At 38.3% G+C, this 19,797-nt stretch overlaps 1 protein-coding gene across 4 annotated transcripts in view; it reads right to left on the reverse strand.

The window, feature by feature from the left end:
• Window positions 1-19,797, reverse strand: part of BRCC3 (BRCA1/BRCA2-containing complex subunit 3) — a 62,845-nt gene that overhangs the window by 42,553 nt on the left and 495 nt on the right. For 2 of the 4 annotated variants that reach the window (XM_073227889.1, XM_073227891.1), the window contains exons 2-7: window positions 19,491-19,507; window positions 18,627-18,681; window positions 14,113-14,233; window positions 10,773-10,859; window positions 5,472-5,560; window positions 3,847-3,902 (exon numbers count right to left, since the gene is read on the reverse strand). In XM_073227889.1, the coding sequence (XP_073083990.1) occupies window positions 3,847-3,902; window positions 5,472-5,560; window positions 10,773-10,859; window positions 14,113-14,233; window positions 18,627-18,681; window positions 19,491-19,507 (425 nt within the window). The remainder of the gene's footprint in view (window positions 1-3,846; window positions 3,903-5,471; window positions 5,561-10,772; window positions 10,860-14,112; window positions 14,234-18,626; window positions 18,682-19,490; window positions 19,508-19,797) is intronic. The other 2 variants (XM_073227892.1, XM_073227890.1) reach the window with 2 other exon arrangements.

Here is a 19,797-nt window from a genome sequence, read left to right on the forward strand (position 1 = left end):
GTTTTACTTTGTTCTTATACTCCACAAATGAGTGACATCATTTGGTACTTGTCTTTCTCTGCCTGGCCTCAAGTAACTTTTTATAGTCTATATTCTTTGCTATGTGTGGCCACTGAGGTCTCTGTCCTGTTAGCTCGGTGGCCATCCAGTGACAGAACAAACACTTCCTTAAATGCTGAGAGTCTGGTGTTTTGTCTTGAGTAAGCATTTGCCTGGTTGCTATAAAGTTTTGATTAATTTCTAGAATTCAATGAATTTGATTCTGACAGTTTGTGCCAGATTATTCACTGTTTTTGTAGAGGATGACTTTTGACTTTTTTACTCTATTCACTGTTTTAGTCAATATTTTTTCTCTCTTACTCAGACTGGATAATTTCTACTGATTTATGATCAAAGTTTACTCTTTCCTCTGTCATCTCCATTCTGTTATCAAGGTAATATAACGATTCTGTTAACAACCCAACAGGTCTTGTATTTCAGTAAGTGTGTTTTTCAGTTCTAAAGTTTGCACTTGGTTCTTTATGTCTTGCATTTGTTTGCTGAGACTTTCTACTGAAACATTTGTTGCAAAAGTATTTGTGACTTTTAAAAACATTTTTGCAATAGTTGATTCAAGGCCTTTATCAGATTATTTCTACATTACTATCATCTCAGTGTAGGCATCTGTTGATTATCCTTTTTCATGTAAGTTGAAATTTTTGTGGTTCTTCACATGCCAAGCAATTTTGAATTGCATCCTGAGTATTTTGAGTATTATGTTTATATATACTGGGTCTTATTTATATTCTATGAAGACTGTTGTTTTACCGATCAATCTGCCTAGTAAAGTTCAGGTTGAAACTTCTAACAACCAACTAACTTCTAACTAACAACTTCTGACTTCCAATGTCACTTCTATTTTCAGAGCCTTTGTACTGCTCTTCAGATCTTTCCTGAATGTATGCTACCCAGTGGTCAGTATACAACACATATGGTGGTCTACCAGTTAATTCAATTCTTAATTATGCTAACTGGGATCTGAGCCATGCAATATGGCTCAAGAGGGAGCCCAGAAATTTATATAAGCAACTTCACGAAGCTGCTTTATCACACTCCTTCCTTTACATGGTTTCCTGGAGGTTCTGCCAGAAACATGGGACTCTAGTTCTTCCTCTTTTGTGCTCTTCCACAATTGGGCCTCTGTATACACAGAACATTTAGAAACCAGTTCTCCTAATAGCATAAACTGTCTGGGAAGAAATATGGCAGCAACTGTTAAGATTGGTATCCCAGAGCAAGATACACGAATGGAAAGACTCCTGCCCTGATTCCCAAAACCAGTCTGAGACCATGATGCCTCCTTTCCCTATGGCCTAGGTTCACTTATGTCATCTCCCCAATACTTCAGATGCTGTCTTACAGTCAAACATGAGGAGAAAAGAAAGAAATTAAAAGAAGAGAAATTATCCTCCAAAGACTGACTTAAACTTGAAGAAGCTTTAAATGATGGGATTGGACTGAATTATAAATAAGATTTTCTCTACCCAGGAAGTGGGTATGTTATGGATTGCTTTATCTGAGGATAAAAAAGAAAACAATAGCAGAGAACTTCACAGAGCTGAAGGACAAGTGCTGTCTGATCGATATGATCCAGCAGTTTGAATCACAGAATATCCATATCTAGATATATCATGGAAAATTTCATATCAAGAATAGAGAAGTTCCTAAAAGCTGTCAGGATGGAAAAAAGTCCCCTACAAAAGAATAAGTATTGAACTGGTAAGACTTTTCATCAGTAACACTGAATATTTAAAGACAATGAAACAATGCCTTTAAAGTTCTAAGGGGGGAAAATGTTAATTTAGAATTCTTTATCTATTAGCAGTATTACTGAAGAATAAAAACATTTTTCAGACAAGAACTCAGAAGGTTTACCTCTTATGTACACCTTTCTTAGGTTAGGAAGTTACTAGAGAGTCTTTAACAGCAAAATGACAGAGTAAACCAAGAAAGATGACATGAAATCCAGACAATAGATCCAACTCAAGAGAATAATGAAGGAAAGTCCCAGGATGCCAGCTGAGACCAGATTAGGGTAGGAATACGGAGGTACTCAGGGAGCTATCCTAGGAAAAGCAGGGATTCCAAAAGTTTTTATATTACTCATAAGAATTTGGAACTCAGGTGGTAAAGGCAGAAAAATAAGGGGGGAAAGCCACTCAAAACTGCATGAAAAAACCAAAAGGTTATATAAGAAAGAAAATGGAATTGTAATACAATACCTTACACTGCTTGGTTATACACAGAAAAGTATTTACATAATCATAATAATATAAACATTTTATTTTCTACTCTTAGAATCAACTAGTAGACAAAGCACAGAAAACAATCATGGTTAAACATAGAACAAAGATGTTTGCAACTGTGAAGACATAAAGCTTTATGGTAAAACTACAAGTAACAGCATGGAGCCAAAAGATACTATTATCTGTTGTGGACAGGATAAATAAAGGGGAAAATTCTATTTAAAATTAGAAAAGTAACAAACAGAAGAATGAAAAGTAGTAATATAATTACATTAGGGAGAATGGAGATGGGGCAGGGTAAATGAGTATAACCCTCATTTGTAAGAGCAAGATAACTATAAGAATAATAATAGACAATATCTAAAATTAGTATATCAAGAAAGAATATCAAACATATATTATTTAGGAATATGAAAGTACACATCAGAAGAACTAAAAATTAGGATAAAGAAGTGGTTCCCTCTGAGGAGTGAGACTTTTACAAGTTCTTCTGTACCATTTGACATTTTTATACACATATATCTATAACTTTCATGAAAATTTTAGAAATTAAAGTTTTTTGACTAAGCAACACTTTTGCATGGTTCAACATCCCAGAGCTATGAAAGGATACAATGAAGTCTCTACATTCCCACTTGTTCTCTGCTGAGGTGACCAATGTGTTTCCTTCCAGATATTCTATATTTACAAGCAAGTATACTGATGTCTTCATGTATATATTTCTCTTCCATATCCTTACACAAATGGTAGCATGCTAAACATACTATCTTGTACTTTGCTTTTTTATTTAACAATGTATCTGGTAGATATTTCTGTATTACTACTGAGCTTCCTCATATTCTTTAATAGCTGTATATTATTCCATTATTTGGATGTATCATAATTTAATCAGTTCTGTACTGACAGACATCTATTTTTTTCCAGTTTCTTTGCTATTCCAAACAATGCTATAATAATAAACTGACAAATATGGTAAGAGAAAATTTAAGACAGTGTGCTTCTGTTTCCCAATTAGGAAATGAACTTGGCTTTCATTGCTGCATCCTCAGTGCCTACCATGGTGCTTGGCATATAGTAGATACTGAATTAAGATTTGCTAATTTAGGTCAAGTTGAATTTAAATGAGGAAACTAACTTATGCAAACACTTAAATGAGATACTGTAATTCTGAAATCAAATTTATGGCACAGCAAAGATAAGAGTCTATACAAATCTTTAATACTCTGCATACTCAGTCTTTTAATTCCTAATTCACCAGAGCAAGGGAGAGGGAAAGTAATAGTATAACTCAGTTTAGAACAACTGCAGGAAAGGAAATGTGGGACAGGGTTCTGGTGATATAATTGTGATGAACAGACTGCTAATATGATCCTAGCTTTCTAGATCCCCAATATCCAAGATGCTAAAAAGTTTCTAACTCCTCACAGATGTTAATGGGTATAAGCAGACTATCAACTGCTTGGGGTCTTACCAGTAAGAGAAATAAAAATGAAACCAACAATCAACTCTCTGGACTGGAGATCATCCCACCAACACATACATGTGTCTCTGGCATACTTACTCTGAGCTCTTTTGGGCCTGTATGGATTGAAAGCAAGTGTAGAGTACCCGGCCAGTCTACAAAAAATAAAAAGAAAGAAAGAAAGAAAGACAGAAAGAAAGAAATGTCACACAGAGAAGGATTAATATTGAAAAAGGTCTAGCGATTTAGTAAACTCTAACCTAAAACTCATATCCTTACACAAATCATCAAAGGCCCCTCAAAAAGTGGAAGGTTAAAAGACACTCCAAAGAAAGACTATGCCGTAAATCTGTTTTTATAAGAAGAATCATACTGTCAGTCAACATGAGAGCCACGATCAAAGATCTACTCATGTGACCGCAGAGAACTGCTCATGAACATGAGGGTGAGGAAAGAAACTAAGAACCAGAGCATCCAAACTGCTTTGTGGGAAGCTGAAAAAATTACTTGACAACTATATATAATGACAGTCAATAAATTCATGATGACAAAGCTGAAAGCATTTTAAATGAAGTATAAAGTTCAAGATACTGAACTTTAATGTGTCTGGAAAAGAGTACTTTTATGAATAATATTCATTAGTAATAGATTCTGAGACTATAATAATGTACGAAATGATAGAACACATTTGATAGCATTGGCAAAATTCAAACTACAATGTTACATAATAATTTTCTTTTTGTTCAAACTGATGCATAAACCTATAGATATGAACATAAAATTCAAACAGAAACAGTAAACAGAGAATGACGAGACTGGCCTTTGATCAAGCTGCTTTACTTCTCTGAGCTTCAGTTTCTTCATCCATAAAATATGGATAATAATAATCTCACAGCCTTGTTGTTAGGGTTAGAGCATACTTACGCAAAACACTCAATAAGTAGGTGTCACACAATAGGTGATACATGGTAGCATTTGTTATTATTATTAAATGCATGCAGAAAATAATAAACAAATATATGCATATAAATAAATATATGCAGCCAATAAATCATATGCAGACTCCGGTCGCTTTACACTGCCTCCACTCCCACCACTGCGGTCAAACCTCCATGATCTCTTGCCTAGATTACGGCAGTATTTTCCTAACTGGTTTCATGGATGCCATGGATTCCATAACCCCTCCCTCCCCAGGAATCCACCCCCACCCCTTGTCCAGTCTATTATCAACAGAGTAACCAGAGATCCCATTAAAACATAAAGTCTCCCCCTAGGCACTTTCCAACTCAGAGTCGAAGCCAAGGAATTTAAGATCTGGCTCCCAGTTATGTTTCAGACCTCACTGTTAGATGATCAGATGAGTTAACGCCCAATTAAGTATACTTCCAAGGAGAGGTGCTAACTGAACAGGAAACAGGGCTAATGGGGTCAAACTGGGACTGGCAGAGGCAAACTGGGACATATGGTCAAAGTCTTCCTCACTCTGCTGCAGCCACACTGACTTCCTCAATGTCCCCTGAACATGCCACACTCACCTCAGGGTCTTTGCACTGGCTATTTCCTCTGCCTGGAACACTCTTCCCCCAAGAACCACAAGACTTGCTCCCTCACTTTCTTCAGGTTCTGACTCAATGACCCTTCTCACTGAAACCTTCCCTGGCCACCCTATTAAAATTGCAAAAAGATTTTTCTCTATTCTGTGTGTGTGTGTACACGCACAATACCTTTGTGTTTTTATCTTCTATGAAACAGGAGAAAATAAGCCCTACAAAGCCTTGATCCATCATCTGGTACATGGCTTGTGTGCGAACATCTGCAAATAAACAAAAACAAAAATATAATGTCAATAAATTATGTCTCACAGACATGAAGATTTAAAGATAATAGTGGCATACAACACTCCCAGGATTCAGATTCTACAGGCAGAACAGGGATACATCCCAGGGACAATATGATTGTCAAAACGTAAATATTTTATTAGGTTAGGGAAATACTATGGGAGCCATAAAATTAAATAAGAAAACTCATTGATAACATAAGCTGCCTAGCCCAGGACTAGCCCTGCTATGAAATGTAGCACAGAAAAAGAAAAATGGAAAATTTCAGTTAGCCCCAAAAAACTTGATTTCTTCAGGAAATCTCAAAGACAAAGGCAGGCATTGGAAGAAGACAAAAAGATTTCCTCGAATAAGCCTTTGATAGACAGTTTCTAGGGAAGTGAATATATTAGACTTGCTTTTCCTCATACACTCCAGGCATGCTCCTCCTCTGGGCCTTTGCACTGGCTGTTCCTTTCTTCCTGGAATGGTCTTACCCCAGATATTTGCAATGTCAACTCCCTCACTTCCTTCAGGCTTTTGCTCAACTGTTACCTTCTCTATGAGGCCTAATCATGTTATTTAAAATGGAAACCCCAGCCCCACCCCACTGGCAGTCCCTATACACCTTACCCTGCTTTACATTTCTTTCCCTCAGATAACTTACTCACTCCTAATCACCTCCAAAATACCAAATCCAAGACACAGTTTAGTTCACATTAGTACCATCCACGAGAACTTTCTGTGACTGTGCTGTCCAATTTTCCTTCCAGCATTTGAACGTATCATTATTTCTTCAGTTGAATACCATGTGACGTAGTTTTTCTGCATTTACGGGCCACATTATATGAAAAGCATATATTTGTAAACATTAGAGACATCTTGAGAGATGTTCACATTTATGAGAGATATAGGACAATGAAACAGTCTCAAGGGACAAAAGACTCACACTTCCCATTTTCTGCTGTGAAAGAGGAATAGTCTAAGTACCATATTTTCATTTACTCTTGACTAAAAATTTTCCTGAAACAGAAACCACAGGCCCCAGTTGGTAATAATTTTTAAAAGAATGGGAAACAACACAAGTGTTTTGAGAGTACAAACCCTGAGACAGACATTACAATAAAACTTCAGTTCTTGCCTTCACTCATTCTACACCTTGTAGTAGTTTCCATCTAAGTCTGTTTGCTAAGAAGGGCATAGAAGAAGTGTACTGTGATATCAAAAACCTGTTTACAGTGATTCTAAGGAGCAGTGACTTGCAACCTCTAGAACAGAATGCTTGTTTGGAAAATGTAATTTGTTAAAATGATTGGTTGTAGAAAACTGCTTAATCAAAGTTGTAGCCTATATTTGTTATGGGAGGTTGATTTGACCCACCAACTTTGGTAATAAATTAAGTCACAATGACATCACTGTAGCAATGCTAGTTACCCACCTTTGTCTAAAAGAAATGAGTAGACCTTAAAATGAGAAATACAGCTACAGGTACATTTCTCCTTTTAATGTGCACTTAACAAAGACAATGAAGTGAATATAATAACAACAATGCCAAGTCTCATGGGATTTACAAAATAGCCTGCACTATTTAAATCACTTCCCTTTTTCTCCTGCAAACCCTTTATCTAAAGTTTGGCTAAGTAAATTATGTAGGTGTGATGTAACTCAATGCTCTCTGTTTCCCCACCACCAAACCCACACTTCCTCCTCCATTTTCTGTTTTTATAAATAGCATTCCCACTTAACCAGTCAAAGCAAGATGCTACAGAATGCCCATGCCCCTGATTCATATGAAGCTCGCATCAGGTACTAACTCTGACACTTACTAGCTATTTGGTTTTTGACAAGGAATTTCAACTCCGAGTCTCAGCGTAGTTTCTTCCCTTAACAGCCATGTACTCATCATGATCAGTTGGGTGGTGCAAGAAATAGAAAGTAACTGTAGTGTCAAATGCTACAGAAGATGGAGACCTAAAATGTTTTCAACATGGATGGCTATAAGAATATAGTAATGTATCCTCCATTTACCCCATGGTCCCAAGCACATAAGCTGGTGAAAATCATGCCTGGACTTGCCTCGCCTTATCTCTAAACATTCCGACCCGCCCCCAAGGCAACAGGCCAAGGGGTACTTTTCCACTCCGCCCCTACAAAAGGCACAGCGCTCTGCATCACACTGCTGCTCTCTCTCTCTCTGGGCAGTCACTTTCTCTTTCAGACAATAAAATCTCCTGCGTGGGCCATGTCTCCTGAGTCGTTCTGGGTAAGGAGGGTGGCAGTGAGATACCCTTTCAATGGCACTGATGAATTTAGCAAGATCCACTTCAATAGGGTGATGGGCTAGAAGCCTGACCAGAGAGGAGTGAGAAAGTATAAATGAGTTTGGCTGTAAAGGTTTGGGAATGAGAAAAAGGCCGAGGAACCAGCCAAGACTGAGATTCAAATGACATGAGACTAAATGCCATGCATGATCTGAGACTGGATCCTGGACTGGAAAAAGAAAAATGCTAGAAAGGACAGAATTGGAATCAGTGCAAAATTTGAATGAAAGTATTACCTAACAGTATTATATCACTGTCAATTCCCTGATTTTGATAACTGCACTGTGGTTATGGAAGTGACTGTCCTTGCCTCTTGAGAAGTACACCATGAAATATTTAGGGGTAAAGGAGCATCACATCTACAACTCACTCTCAAAGGGCACGTATGTGTAGGTGTGTTAACAAAAGCTTATCACTTAATCTGGGTCTTTATACTATTCTGGCAACTTTTCTGAAATTCTTTTAAAATCAAGTCTTAAAGTCTTAGTGTGTGTTCAACCTATTGTTGCCCTTGCCTTTGTTCACATACTTTCTCATAAAAAGCATTAAAATTCTTGTTACACAAACACACCACTGTCACATCCGTCTCCCTCCCTCCCTTTCTTTTAATGGAAAAAAAAAATTTCACTCCTTACTTGTCTGAGAGTAAGTTGCAGACACTAGTCCCCTTTACTTCTAAATACTCTTTAGTGTAAGTTTCCATAAGCCTGTAAGTTTACCATAGCCTGGAAATCTTCTGCTTTTAAAAATACTTACTGTACTTACTTCAAAACAACCTGTTTTTATTCATCACTCATTTTTCTTCTGAAGGCATGTAATATAGGGCCCATTTGACTCCATTCTGAAGGCTGTTTGGAAATGAGTTGTATCTTTGCGTCTACAAATTCCCATAGGCTTTGGAAATCCACAACGATCTATCCATCGTGAACACCAGCTTAGTTGGGACACATTTTCCTTTAGTTCTACCCACAGTTTTCTTACCACAAATTTTGATATCTCAGTTGAGAGACCCAATGTATTCTTATTCATCTTTAGAATGCTGTCTGCCCTTCAACTTCAGATATTTAATCATGCTTTCTGTGTGTCTTCAAGAGTTTTATAGATAAATGTTTTGGTATCTATTTTTGGTATTGTGATAAGCATGGGACAAAATGCCATACACATAATTTCATATATTGCACCCAACTCTGAGACTACTAATAAGTTCTCCTTTTCTGTCAGAGAGGAAACTATGGCACAGAGAAGAAAATTCAATCATTCTCTGAATTCTCAACACTTTTTGGCTATTCCATTTCAGAAAATGATAAGGTTTTTTCCCCCTAAACTCTTAGGGAATTTCTTTTTTAACCACAAAATTTTATATCACTTCCATTCTAACTTATTACCATAATGCCAGTAACTGTTCAGGAACATATGCTCCAATTTAGCTTTCATTAGTGGTTGGTACTTCCTTCCTTCCGGCTGATGGCACTACCATGGGAGAAATCTGAGGCCAATCTGATTTTACGTGTATGGTGACAGGAAAACAACAGCTATTATTTTTGAGTAAAAGATACAATCAAACACTGAATTTATTCAGTGATATTAAGATTTTCAGGAACACAGTTAACAGTTATAGCTATAAAAAGTCTTTATTGGGACACTGGTGAGCCAACTAAATTTGAATAAGGTCAGCAATTTATTTAATTTTTTTATTTTGGTATCATTAATGTATAATTACATAGCAACATTATTGGTTACTAGACTCCCCCGATTATCAAGTCCCCACAACATACCCCATTACAGTCACTGTGCATCAGCATAGTAAGATGCTATAGAATCACTACTTGTCTTCTCTGTGTTATACTGTAAGGTCAGTAATTTAAAGAAGAGTATTATATCAATGTTAATTTTTGATTTTGATAAAGGTAATATGATTATGTAAGAGAATAATCTTTGTGTTTAGGAAATTTACACTAAAGAGTATTTAGAAGTAAAGGGGACTAGTGTCTGCAACTTACTCTCAGAAAACTTCAGGAAAAAAATTTTACTCACACACCCACATGTGTAAGAATGAATGGCACATCAAATGCTGCAAAACATTAACATTTGGAAGATCAGTGAAGGGGAGAGAGTGTTAAGGAATTTTTCTACTACTTTATCAACTTTAAGTCTGAAATTATATGAAAATAAAAGTTTAAAACTCCTTTTTATTGTAAGTTCTAGCTTCAATTTTTTTCTTTTCCATTGAAAAACCTGTTTTGATAGTGCATTTTTTGTTAATACACGATGTCTTAGGCATGCCACTATTATGTTACAGCAGGTCAAGTTCATTTCTGTCAGCCTACTCTCTCTCTAATTCTAAATCACTATGTAACTGGGGCACTGCATGATAAATCTTGGAGGAGATTTTTCACAATATACCCACGTAGGACCCACTTTCCAATATTGCTATGGTAGGCCAGGCTGGGAAAGATGGATTTAGGGCAGGTGGGTTGAGCACCTCAACAGCTATGATGGCATATATACTATACCGAGACTGTAAACATCAATTTTGAAAAGTTCAGCCTTGACACCTTTGTGTCTTTTAAGTGGGAGTGTATTAGACAGTGGTATTCAAGAATCGATAATTTTAAGTTTAAAAATATTTTTGGATATCTGCCAATTTTCAGGATTTAGTTAGTTGTGGTTTCATGAATACAGTCAGGATGGAGTCCTGAAATTTCATCCCTATTAAAAACAATCTATATGACATAGATCATTACTTTTAAAACCTAGCAAAATAAAAACAAGGACACCTGTTTAAGGATAAAGTTTGGTTTTAAAATAACCATAGCCTATGTAATGGAGAAGGAAAAATGATAATCATTTCTAAGAACAAGAAACATTGCTACCCCATAATACTTACCAACATGTGAGGGCCAAACAGTTATATGAGGATGAGAGTGATACCAGCCCACAACTCTCATGGGGCGGCCTGTTAGTTCAGCCAACCTGTGTGTCTGTCAAGGCATTTTCAACTTATGGGAACAAAATGTATGATACTAATAAGGGCTTGGAAAGCATCCTGAGGTTTAAAATAAACCTATTACAATTTAATGTCAACAAAAATAGAATCCATTTGCTTCAGCCTCAATCCAATTTAGCTAATATTTGATTAATCAAATTATAACTGTGCTATCTGAAAAGCTTATCTAAATCTTTTGGCAGTCACTCATATCGTTAAGTTGAGTGATCTGTCCTCGCTCTAGCTCTATCATACTACCATTTTTGCCAAAGAAATAAAAGATTTAAAAATGCATTTAATTTCTCCCTGGCAGGCTGCCAATGTCAACAAAAATTAGGGTGGTTTCAGAGATCAAGTGAACACAGACCTCCAGTTTCATCCCCCATTTGTCTAGAAACATACCCCAAAATAACATTTTCCTCCCTTGTTCTAGAAGTAAGTTTCCCATAACTCTGAGGCTCTGAGTTGAAATGAGAATTAAGTTGGAGGTAAGAAGCTGCCCCCTTCTGCTGCCACTCACTGAAGAGTGCCGCTGCTATCCTATCATCACATGCTGACTCATTTTCCTGTAAATTACTTACATCAAAACACAATAATCCTTTCTATACAGCTAAGAGAAATATTTTTTGAATATTTTTGTATTTTCAAATGCAGTTACTTATCTAAGCCCATTTCTTCATCTGTACATTGAGGAGAATTCCACTTCACGCAGCAGTGAAGAGTAAATGAGGTTAACCCACACACGGTGTTCAGCATGGCACCTGGCACCTAGTAAATCCTTAAGAGTCGCTGTAATGTCAAAGTGTGGTAACATTCCACAGTATGTCCAGCCATCCTCCCATTCTGGGAATGGACTAGTTTCAGTTTGAAGTTTTAATATATAATCACAATAATAAACAGCTTTGATACAATTATGTTCTGGGAATTTTATTTTGGCTAACAGAGAGTAACAGGGACTGGACTTATCCGTCTGCCTGAAACAAACAGAACGATATATATATGAAACAGGAAGGCCAGTACATGGGAAACAAACAAGGTGAGCCCTTGAGAGAACTTGCAGGCCACAGAGGAAGAAGGGGAATTGAAGCAGAGCCCAGCAGATGCCCTGAGTCTAGGAGATGGATCAGAGGATCCAGGCAGCTGGAGTCGTTGAGGCAAAGGAACAGAGACCAGGAGAACAGCAGAGGGAGAGACCCCTGCCTATCCAGAGGGTCCCGCTGGAGCACGCAGGTAGCCACTGACCAGAGCAGGCTTCCAAGTGGGGAAGCTGCTCCAGGCTTCAGGGGAGGGGCCACCCGGAAGGATGAAAAGGAACTACGCCCTGCCAGTGCTCAAGCAGGACAGGGACTGGCGGCGGTCCCCACCGGCCAGAAGGGCAAAGCTCAGAATTCAGGAAGCAACAGGCAGGCTGCTCAGGAGGGTCTTCCCCAGTAGTGTGGAGAAAAGGGGACTCCTACACCAAAAGCTGCTCCAGTCCCCCGCAGCAGATCTTCAAAGCAACACTCAAAAGGACCCAGCTGTCCCCAGGTGACTTTACGGCATCCCAGAACAGAGCCTGGGAGTATGCTCAGGGCTGCAAAAATATCCAGCACCCAAGGTGAAATCATAAAGCCCGGCATCCAAACTAAAATTACCAGGCATGCAGAGAAGCAGGAAAATCCAAACCACAATGAGATGGAGAACAGATTAGTGGCTGCCGGGGTAGGAATGGGGGGAGGAGCACAGTGGAAAAAGTCAGTCTCCAGAGGTTACATACTACAGGGTTCCACTTAGCAAACATTTTTGAAATGACAACAGTAAAGAGATAGAAAACAGATTAGTGGCTGCCAGGAGTTTGGAAGGGGGTATGAGTTGAGGGTATGGATGTGACTATGCAGGGGGAGCATGACTGTTGTGGTGGTTATATAGATTTACAGGTGACAAAATGGCACAGAATGACACATCCTGTATCAATGTCAATTTTCTGGTTTCCATACTGTACTGTCAATTACATAGGACGTAACCTTCATAGGAAACTGGGTATGAAGGGTACAAAGACCTTTCTATGCTGTTTTTACAACTTCCCATGAATCTTTAATTATTTCAAATTAAAGTTTCTAAAAAGATACAAGAGAGACTGAGACATCAAATTATATAACAATTTGATTAGAAAAACACACACACACCATGAATGAGCTGAGAAAAATCACTATCCTTATTACAAAAGCCTAATTAACTTACAGAATGCCTATATATTAAGAAAAATATTTCCAAATCAAGAGGAAATGGGCAAAAAGAAATAACCAGATAATTCAGAGAAAAATACAAATAACTTAAAAATTAAAAGCAAAACCTCTGATCTACTGCATTTTACAAATACGTGTGTATCTGTAGGGTTCAATTCCTTCCTATAGGTGTAATTGCTGAGCAAAGTTTATATGTACCTGTACCTATAGCTGTTATATCAGTTTACTCTGTAGCAATGTGTACACTGTTAGGTAATGCCATAAGCTATCATATGTGTTAAGTACTTTTTTTAAAAGAGTATATTCATAAATATTTCTGTGTGCAACTCCGGTAATGCCCAGGCACAGACCACAAGGGAATTAGGGCATACCTTTTTGTACCTTTTAAAATTTGTGTACTACCTATTTTTAAAAGTTACTTTTTAACCGACTACAAGTTAACTTAATCCAAAGGAATGATAAGCTACTAAAACCACTGATGCTATAGCTGAGGTGTGGGATCCACATCACAGGAAGCAAATGTCCCATTTTATCACTTTGCTTATATTTCTCATGGAATATTGCATTCAGGTCTCAGCACTGCATTTTTTTGTGGCAGCCTCCAAAGAGAATCTTTCCAAAGGACAGAGACCAAGATAGTAAAAGGCCTAGAAAGTAAATATTTGGGAAACTGGGGAGTGGGCGTTAAGCAGACTGGACAGGGGGAGTAGAGAGAAAAAGGGGACTCCCCTGAACAGAGTTCATTTTCACTGGATTTGACCCCAGGATTTTCTGGCATTTAAGAACAGAAAAGTTAGAAATTTCCAATTCTTCCAATAAAAGCCACTCAAAAGGAAAAATACAGAGAAACTCTGATTAAACAAGCAATTGGATCTGAGGGGTAAATATGAAAACTGGGAAAAAGTCACCAGGAAGAAAAGCTGTGAATCTCGTCAATCAGGCTAAGGCAGCAAACAGGGGAACCTGGCCGGCAAGTCCCAGAGCCCATAAAAGCTTCTTATCAACCAATAAGGATATTTCCGCCTCTGTTGAGGCCGCAGACAGCTGCTCTGGAGAAATTTCCACTCGATCCTTCCTCTTATCAGAGCGTCGCAAGATGATGACAGAATGAATGTGAACAATTCTGACAGTGTCAACCTAAAGAAAAATCCACAGAAATGTTTACTTCTGTCTCTCTCCAATGATATCTCTCCCTGCAATTATAGAATTGCATTGTATTACATTATCAGGTTAGAGATTCCATTTCAGAAAACGAACATTTTTCTCATGAATAATGGAATGTTTCAAATAAAACACATCCAACCTCAATATATACACTTCAGAACAAAAGTATAAAGGCTGTTATTTAGATAAAGAAAGGACTTTCTGAATGCTCAACTAATGATCATTTGACTTATAACTATGTGTAAGACCCTGTCACACAAAAGAATACAAGTCAGAGTGCTGACAATCCAAGTGTTCAAAATGCTAACAGTTTGGCTAAGCAGCAAATACCATACATGAAACTACATCAAAATATGTAGCAAATCAATGCTGCAGAAGCTCAGAGGAAAGGAGTCAGATTAGGAAAAAAAATCTTCATAGAAAAGGTAAACAAGGGTATCTATTTCCTGACTGCTGTGTGTATGTATGTGTGCAGACACAATTTCTATAGATGCCAAATGGATGTGAGTGAGATGTTTGGGAGACAAGCTGGCCAACTGATTTACATATAGAACTTGAGGTAGAATGGCAGACAGTAAGCTAAGGTTAGAGTGAAATGTACAAGGCTTCAAATGCCATGATCTGCAGGATGACCTGGAAGGATATTATTTTAGATTGCCTGGACATGAAGTAATGATAAAGTGGAGCTTATGCACCATGGGTGATAGAGGACAGGAAATTGTCAAGGATGACTCTATAGTTTCAGGGCTGAAACTCGGTGGAACATGGGAGAAAGATCTAAATTAGAAAGGATCAGGAAAGGAAGAAAGATGAGCATGTTTTCAGATGAGCTGATCTGAGAAGAGAGGATGTAAGTAAAGGCAAGGAGTAAGGTGAGGAGAGGGGGCAGGGGTCCAGGCCTGAATCAAGATGGGTACCCATGTTTAGGATTGGGTACAATAAGTGGAGGCAGAAATGAAGACAGAGAAATCAAAACCAGAACAATGAGACAGCTGAAGAGTTTTCAAGGGAAAAGATAGGTGTGGCATTGCCAGATGCTGCAGAAACAAGGCTGAAATCTGGGTGGAGACTTTGGAAGTAAGGTATAGACCAACATTGTGCAATACAGTGGCCATTGGGCACATGTGGCTATTGAGCATGAAACGTGCTCCCCTTTTGTACACTAATTCACAATCACAATGTAAGTTGGTCACGGGCACAGGAGTGCAGCATGGAGGATACAGTCAATGATTCTGTAACGTCTTCCTATGCTGACAGTTAGTAACCACACTAGAGGGGGTGAGGATTTAATAATACGGGTAACTGGTGAATGACTGTGTTGTACATTTGAAACCAACATAGATTGTACATCAATGATACTTTTAAAAAAAAGTGCCCCTTTTCATGCCTTTTTTCACCTGGTGAACTCTTCCACAGCCTTTGAATTCCCTGCTTATTCTACAAAGAACTGAGGGCAAGGCACATGTTTTAGTTACGTTTCAACAGAAACAATGAAAGCCTACGGAGAATGGAGTGACATGTTTGAGTGCAAAAAGGAAAGATCTACCAACTGAGAATTCTATATTCAAAGAGCATGTTCTTCAGAAATGAAGGCAGAATAAAGACATTTTCAGATGCAAAAAATTGAGAGAATTCATTATCAGCACAGAAATACTAAAGAGAGTTCTTCAGGCAGGAGTATTTCAGATATGAAGGAAGAAATGAAGAATACATGTGAGTAAATACAAATGAGTTCTAACTGTACAAAACAGTAGTAACAATGTCATGTGGGGCTTAAAATATCCATAGAATTAAAATGCACAATAATTATATGTGGGAGGGTATAAATGAAACTGAAGCGTTCTAAGGTTCTAATATCAGGAAAATGATAAAATTAGTATTTTTATTAGCTAGCCAATCAAGATGCATATTGTAATATGTAGGATAACCACTAAAAGGACAGTAAAAGAATGTTTTAACTAATTAATGGAGGATCAAAGTGGAATAAAACATACTTGATTAATTCAAAAGAAGGCAAGAAAGCAGAGAAAAACCTAAAACAAATAGGTCAAATAGAAAGTAAAAACATGGCACCTATAAGCCATATATATTAATAACAACATTCAACATACTTTGACTAAATACTCCAGTTAAAAAGATTATTAGACTGAATTTTTAAAAAATATGCTAATAAGAGACATACTTTAAATATTAGTACACAGGAAGGCTAAAAATAAAAGTTAAGAAAAAGATATGCCACGCCAATGCTTAATAAAAAAATAAGACCACTGAACTCATGAAGTTGAATATTTCGTTTGGATGGTACGAATTGATACTGAATTCAAGATGAGGGCATGGACTTCTGGAAAACAAAATTACATCATTAAGATTGGGGATCTACTTTAGTAGGACTTGATGTCCAGGGTGAATTTTCTCTCTAGTCGGAAATGGTTTCAGTGCCTCAGAAGAATGAGCAAAAGAAGTTCAGGGTAAGTGGGCAAGACAAGCCCAGGAACAGGTTAACAAACGAAATAAAAGCAGCGTAAGCAAAGGCCATGGAGGACTGATGGGCAGCTGAAGGGCTTGAGGAACAGACTGTTACAGTCATAGTCACATAAGAAATGAGACAGTCCAGCTTGGCTAGACTGGCACCTACACCTTGCTGGTCTTGGAATTAAAGTACTAAAACCCAGTTCCTTTTGCTCCCATCTTGGTATAAATCAAGGGTCAGCAAACTATGGTCTGCTTGGCCTGACTTTGGCCAAATCTAACCACGTTTATTCATATATGTGTTTAGCTGCTTTTGCACTACAGTGGCAGAGCTGAGTAACTGCAACAAGGACTGTATGGTCTGCAAAAATATTTACCATCTGGCCCTTTGAAGAAAATTTGCATCCCTGGCATGGCTCTCCATGGGTCACAGGCAGTTAACACTCATTTCCTATTGTAGGGGCTGTATGTTCATTCATACAGCATGATTTATCAAATACGTATGACATTCGAGGCACTACCTGAGGGCCTAAGTATGTAAAGATAAACAGGAAACAGCAGTCACATCCAGGAAGACAGATAGGTAAACAACTCTCAGACAATATATAAGCACTGTAATACATATGCTCAAGGAGCTAGTGTAGCACAGAGGTGGCCTGGCCTGCAGGTCAAGGCAGGTTCCTTAAAGGAGGCAGGTGGCACCTGGGCTGAACTGCAGGGGATAAGGAGTTAGCCATGCAGAGGAGGAGAGGAAGGCAGTCTAAGCATAATACCCAGCAGGTACCAGGATATAATTTACCATGGTTAGAACTTTGGATCCAAGTGAAGAAATATAAGGAGATAAAAAGAAATGAGATCCTGGAGGGCCATGAATGCTTAACAAATGAAGCTCCATCCTAAAGGTAATAGGAAACACACTGAACTTTAAGCAGTACGAAGAAAGGACTACAGGGGACAGACTCAGGCAAGGAGACCAGTGGGGAGGCCTGTGCAGTATTTGAGAGAAGGAGCGATAAGGACCTCAAATACGATAGCAGTAGTTGGAAGGTTCTCAAAATCCTGTCACCCAGGTCTCTCCCCAGACCAACCCAGTTGGCATCAGGATTTTGTAAAGATTACTGAGTAATTCCAAGATGCAGCCAGGCTTAGGAACTATTGCAGCAGAAGGAATATTGGAGGACCCAGTTTGAGAAAGAGAAAAGGTCCAGTTTTGAACATGTTAGTTTAAGATGCCTGTGTCTAGCTAAACTTAGGTGTGCAGTAAAAACAGTTGAGCATGAAGTTCTGGAGGTTGGGATAATTTATACTAATTAGCATTGGTTGGCAACATACTGGGGAAAAAATTAACTGATCCTACACTATAATTAGGTTGAGAAGCATTATACTAGACCATAAAGGCTAGAGCATGCCAGAAAAGGTCATGTCGGCAGGAGGGGAAGACAGGTGGAACCACAGAGAGGAGAAAAGTCAAGGTAGACTAACAAACATGAACTAAAGTTTCCTTGTAAGACTGTAACAGAGAGTTTGCCTGAGTAGATATTGGGACTTGGGATAAAGAGAACACTGCTGTGAACCAATCTCAAGGATATGAACCAGCCAAAGTCTCAAGGAAGGTGGGAGAAGGGCCAGAAAACAGGCAGAAGACAGCAAGGAAGAGGGCTGACAGTGATTATTCATTTTGATCAAGTAGTAATAACTTACTACAAAGAATAGAAAATTAGGTCTCATTCCTACTGAGTAGTAGATTCTTTATCTGATTTTACTATAGAGAACACCCCACCCAGCCACAAATGTGGGCATGCACAAACTGGATTAATTCCTGGCTGAGATCATCAAACAGTACAGAAATACCTCCCAAACTGCAAGTTTCCATCATGCAAAATTGTAGCACAAGTACCTTTTCAGCAACTGTGCGCATTTCGGATCCGGTATATGTAAATTTGGAGTCATTCCTTTTGGGGATAAATTAGGAAAAAAAGGACTGAAGTTTGGAATATAAAAAGGTACTAAAGCAAAATAACAAGATTATAAGTTTTTGCAACGAAACCTTATCAGACACAAAGGAGAAGGGAAAGTAAACTGAGGCTGGAGCTGTGCTCATTCATGTTAGCAGCAGTCTGGAACACATGTGGAAGTGGCTGAGTGCAAAACTGCTAGAATCCTGAGTATTAAGAAGGTGGGCTTGAGAAATAAACACCCTGCTATGGTTCCAAGTTTAAATAAAGGTAAAGGCAAAGCTTTTCCCACCTCAAGCATTCAAGCTGCAGGGGATCTCTGAGGTCATTGTAGGGCCCACCAGGGGGAGGCAGAAAGCCACTGACAATTTAGATGGATGAATGGGTCAACGTGGGTGCGGGGGGAGTCTCTTAATGTGGAAATCATCTGCCACAAAGAAAATTAGCCCTATCTCATTATCATTTCAAGGGAGATAGAAAACATGTGAAGCAAAACATGGAAAATAGTTGCACCATATCCGTCTACAAAATTCTCTTCACCAGAGCTTTCACATGCTCACTCTTGATCTTGGTAACCCCAATAATATTTTTCACATAAGATTATACATATGTCAACTGAAAATCCTCCTAGTAGGAAGGTGGCAACCTACCTTCAGGGTTGGGATGGAATTAAAAATGTATCATTGAGGGAGGTCTGGACTTTTAACTGTAGCTTAAAATAAGCGTACACAGTATTGCCACACTTGTCGTAATTTTTAATTAATGACATAGAGATGGAAGATAGAAGTAAACAAATATAGTCTTACCTTGTGTCATCATTCAACTAGAGTGGGAAAGAGCAGAAAACAATATCGATCACATTACGCTTAACTGACGTACATGGATGCAGATTATATGAATATTAGGGCATGTGTTTCTGTACACCGGAACGAATGACGAGAACTCTTCGGATTGTAAACAACTAGGGTCAATTTCCTCATCGTCTTTCGTCCCTCTGCAACACTTAACGCAGCAGAAACTTTTGCGTCTTTGAAACCCTGTCGCCTCTTACGTTCTTTGATAGGCTTCAAATGATTCCTACAGCGAGCACTGGTGGCGGGGCAAGGGACCTTA

The sequence above is a fragment of the Manis javanica genome, chromosome X, assembly GCF_040802235.1.
Source record: "Manis javanica isolate MJ-LG chromosome X, MJ_LKY, whole genome shotgun sequence".
NCBI lineage: Eukaryota > Metazoa > Chordata > Mammalia > Pholidota > Manidae > Manis > Manis javanica.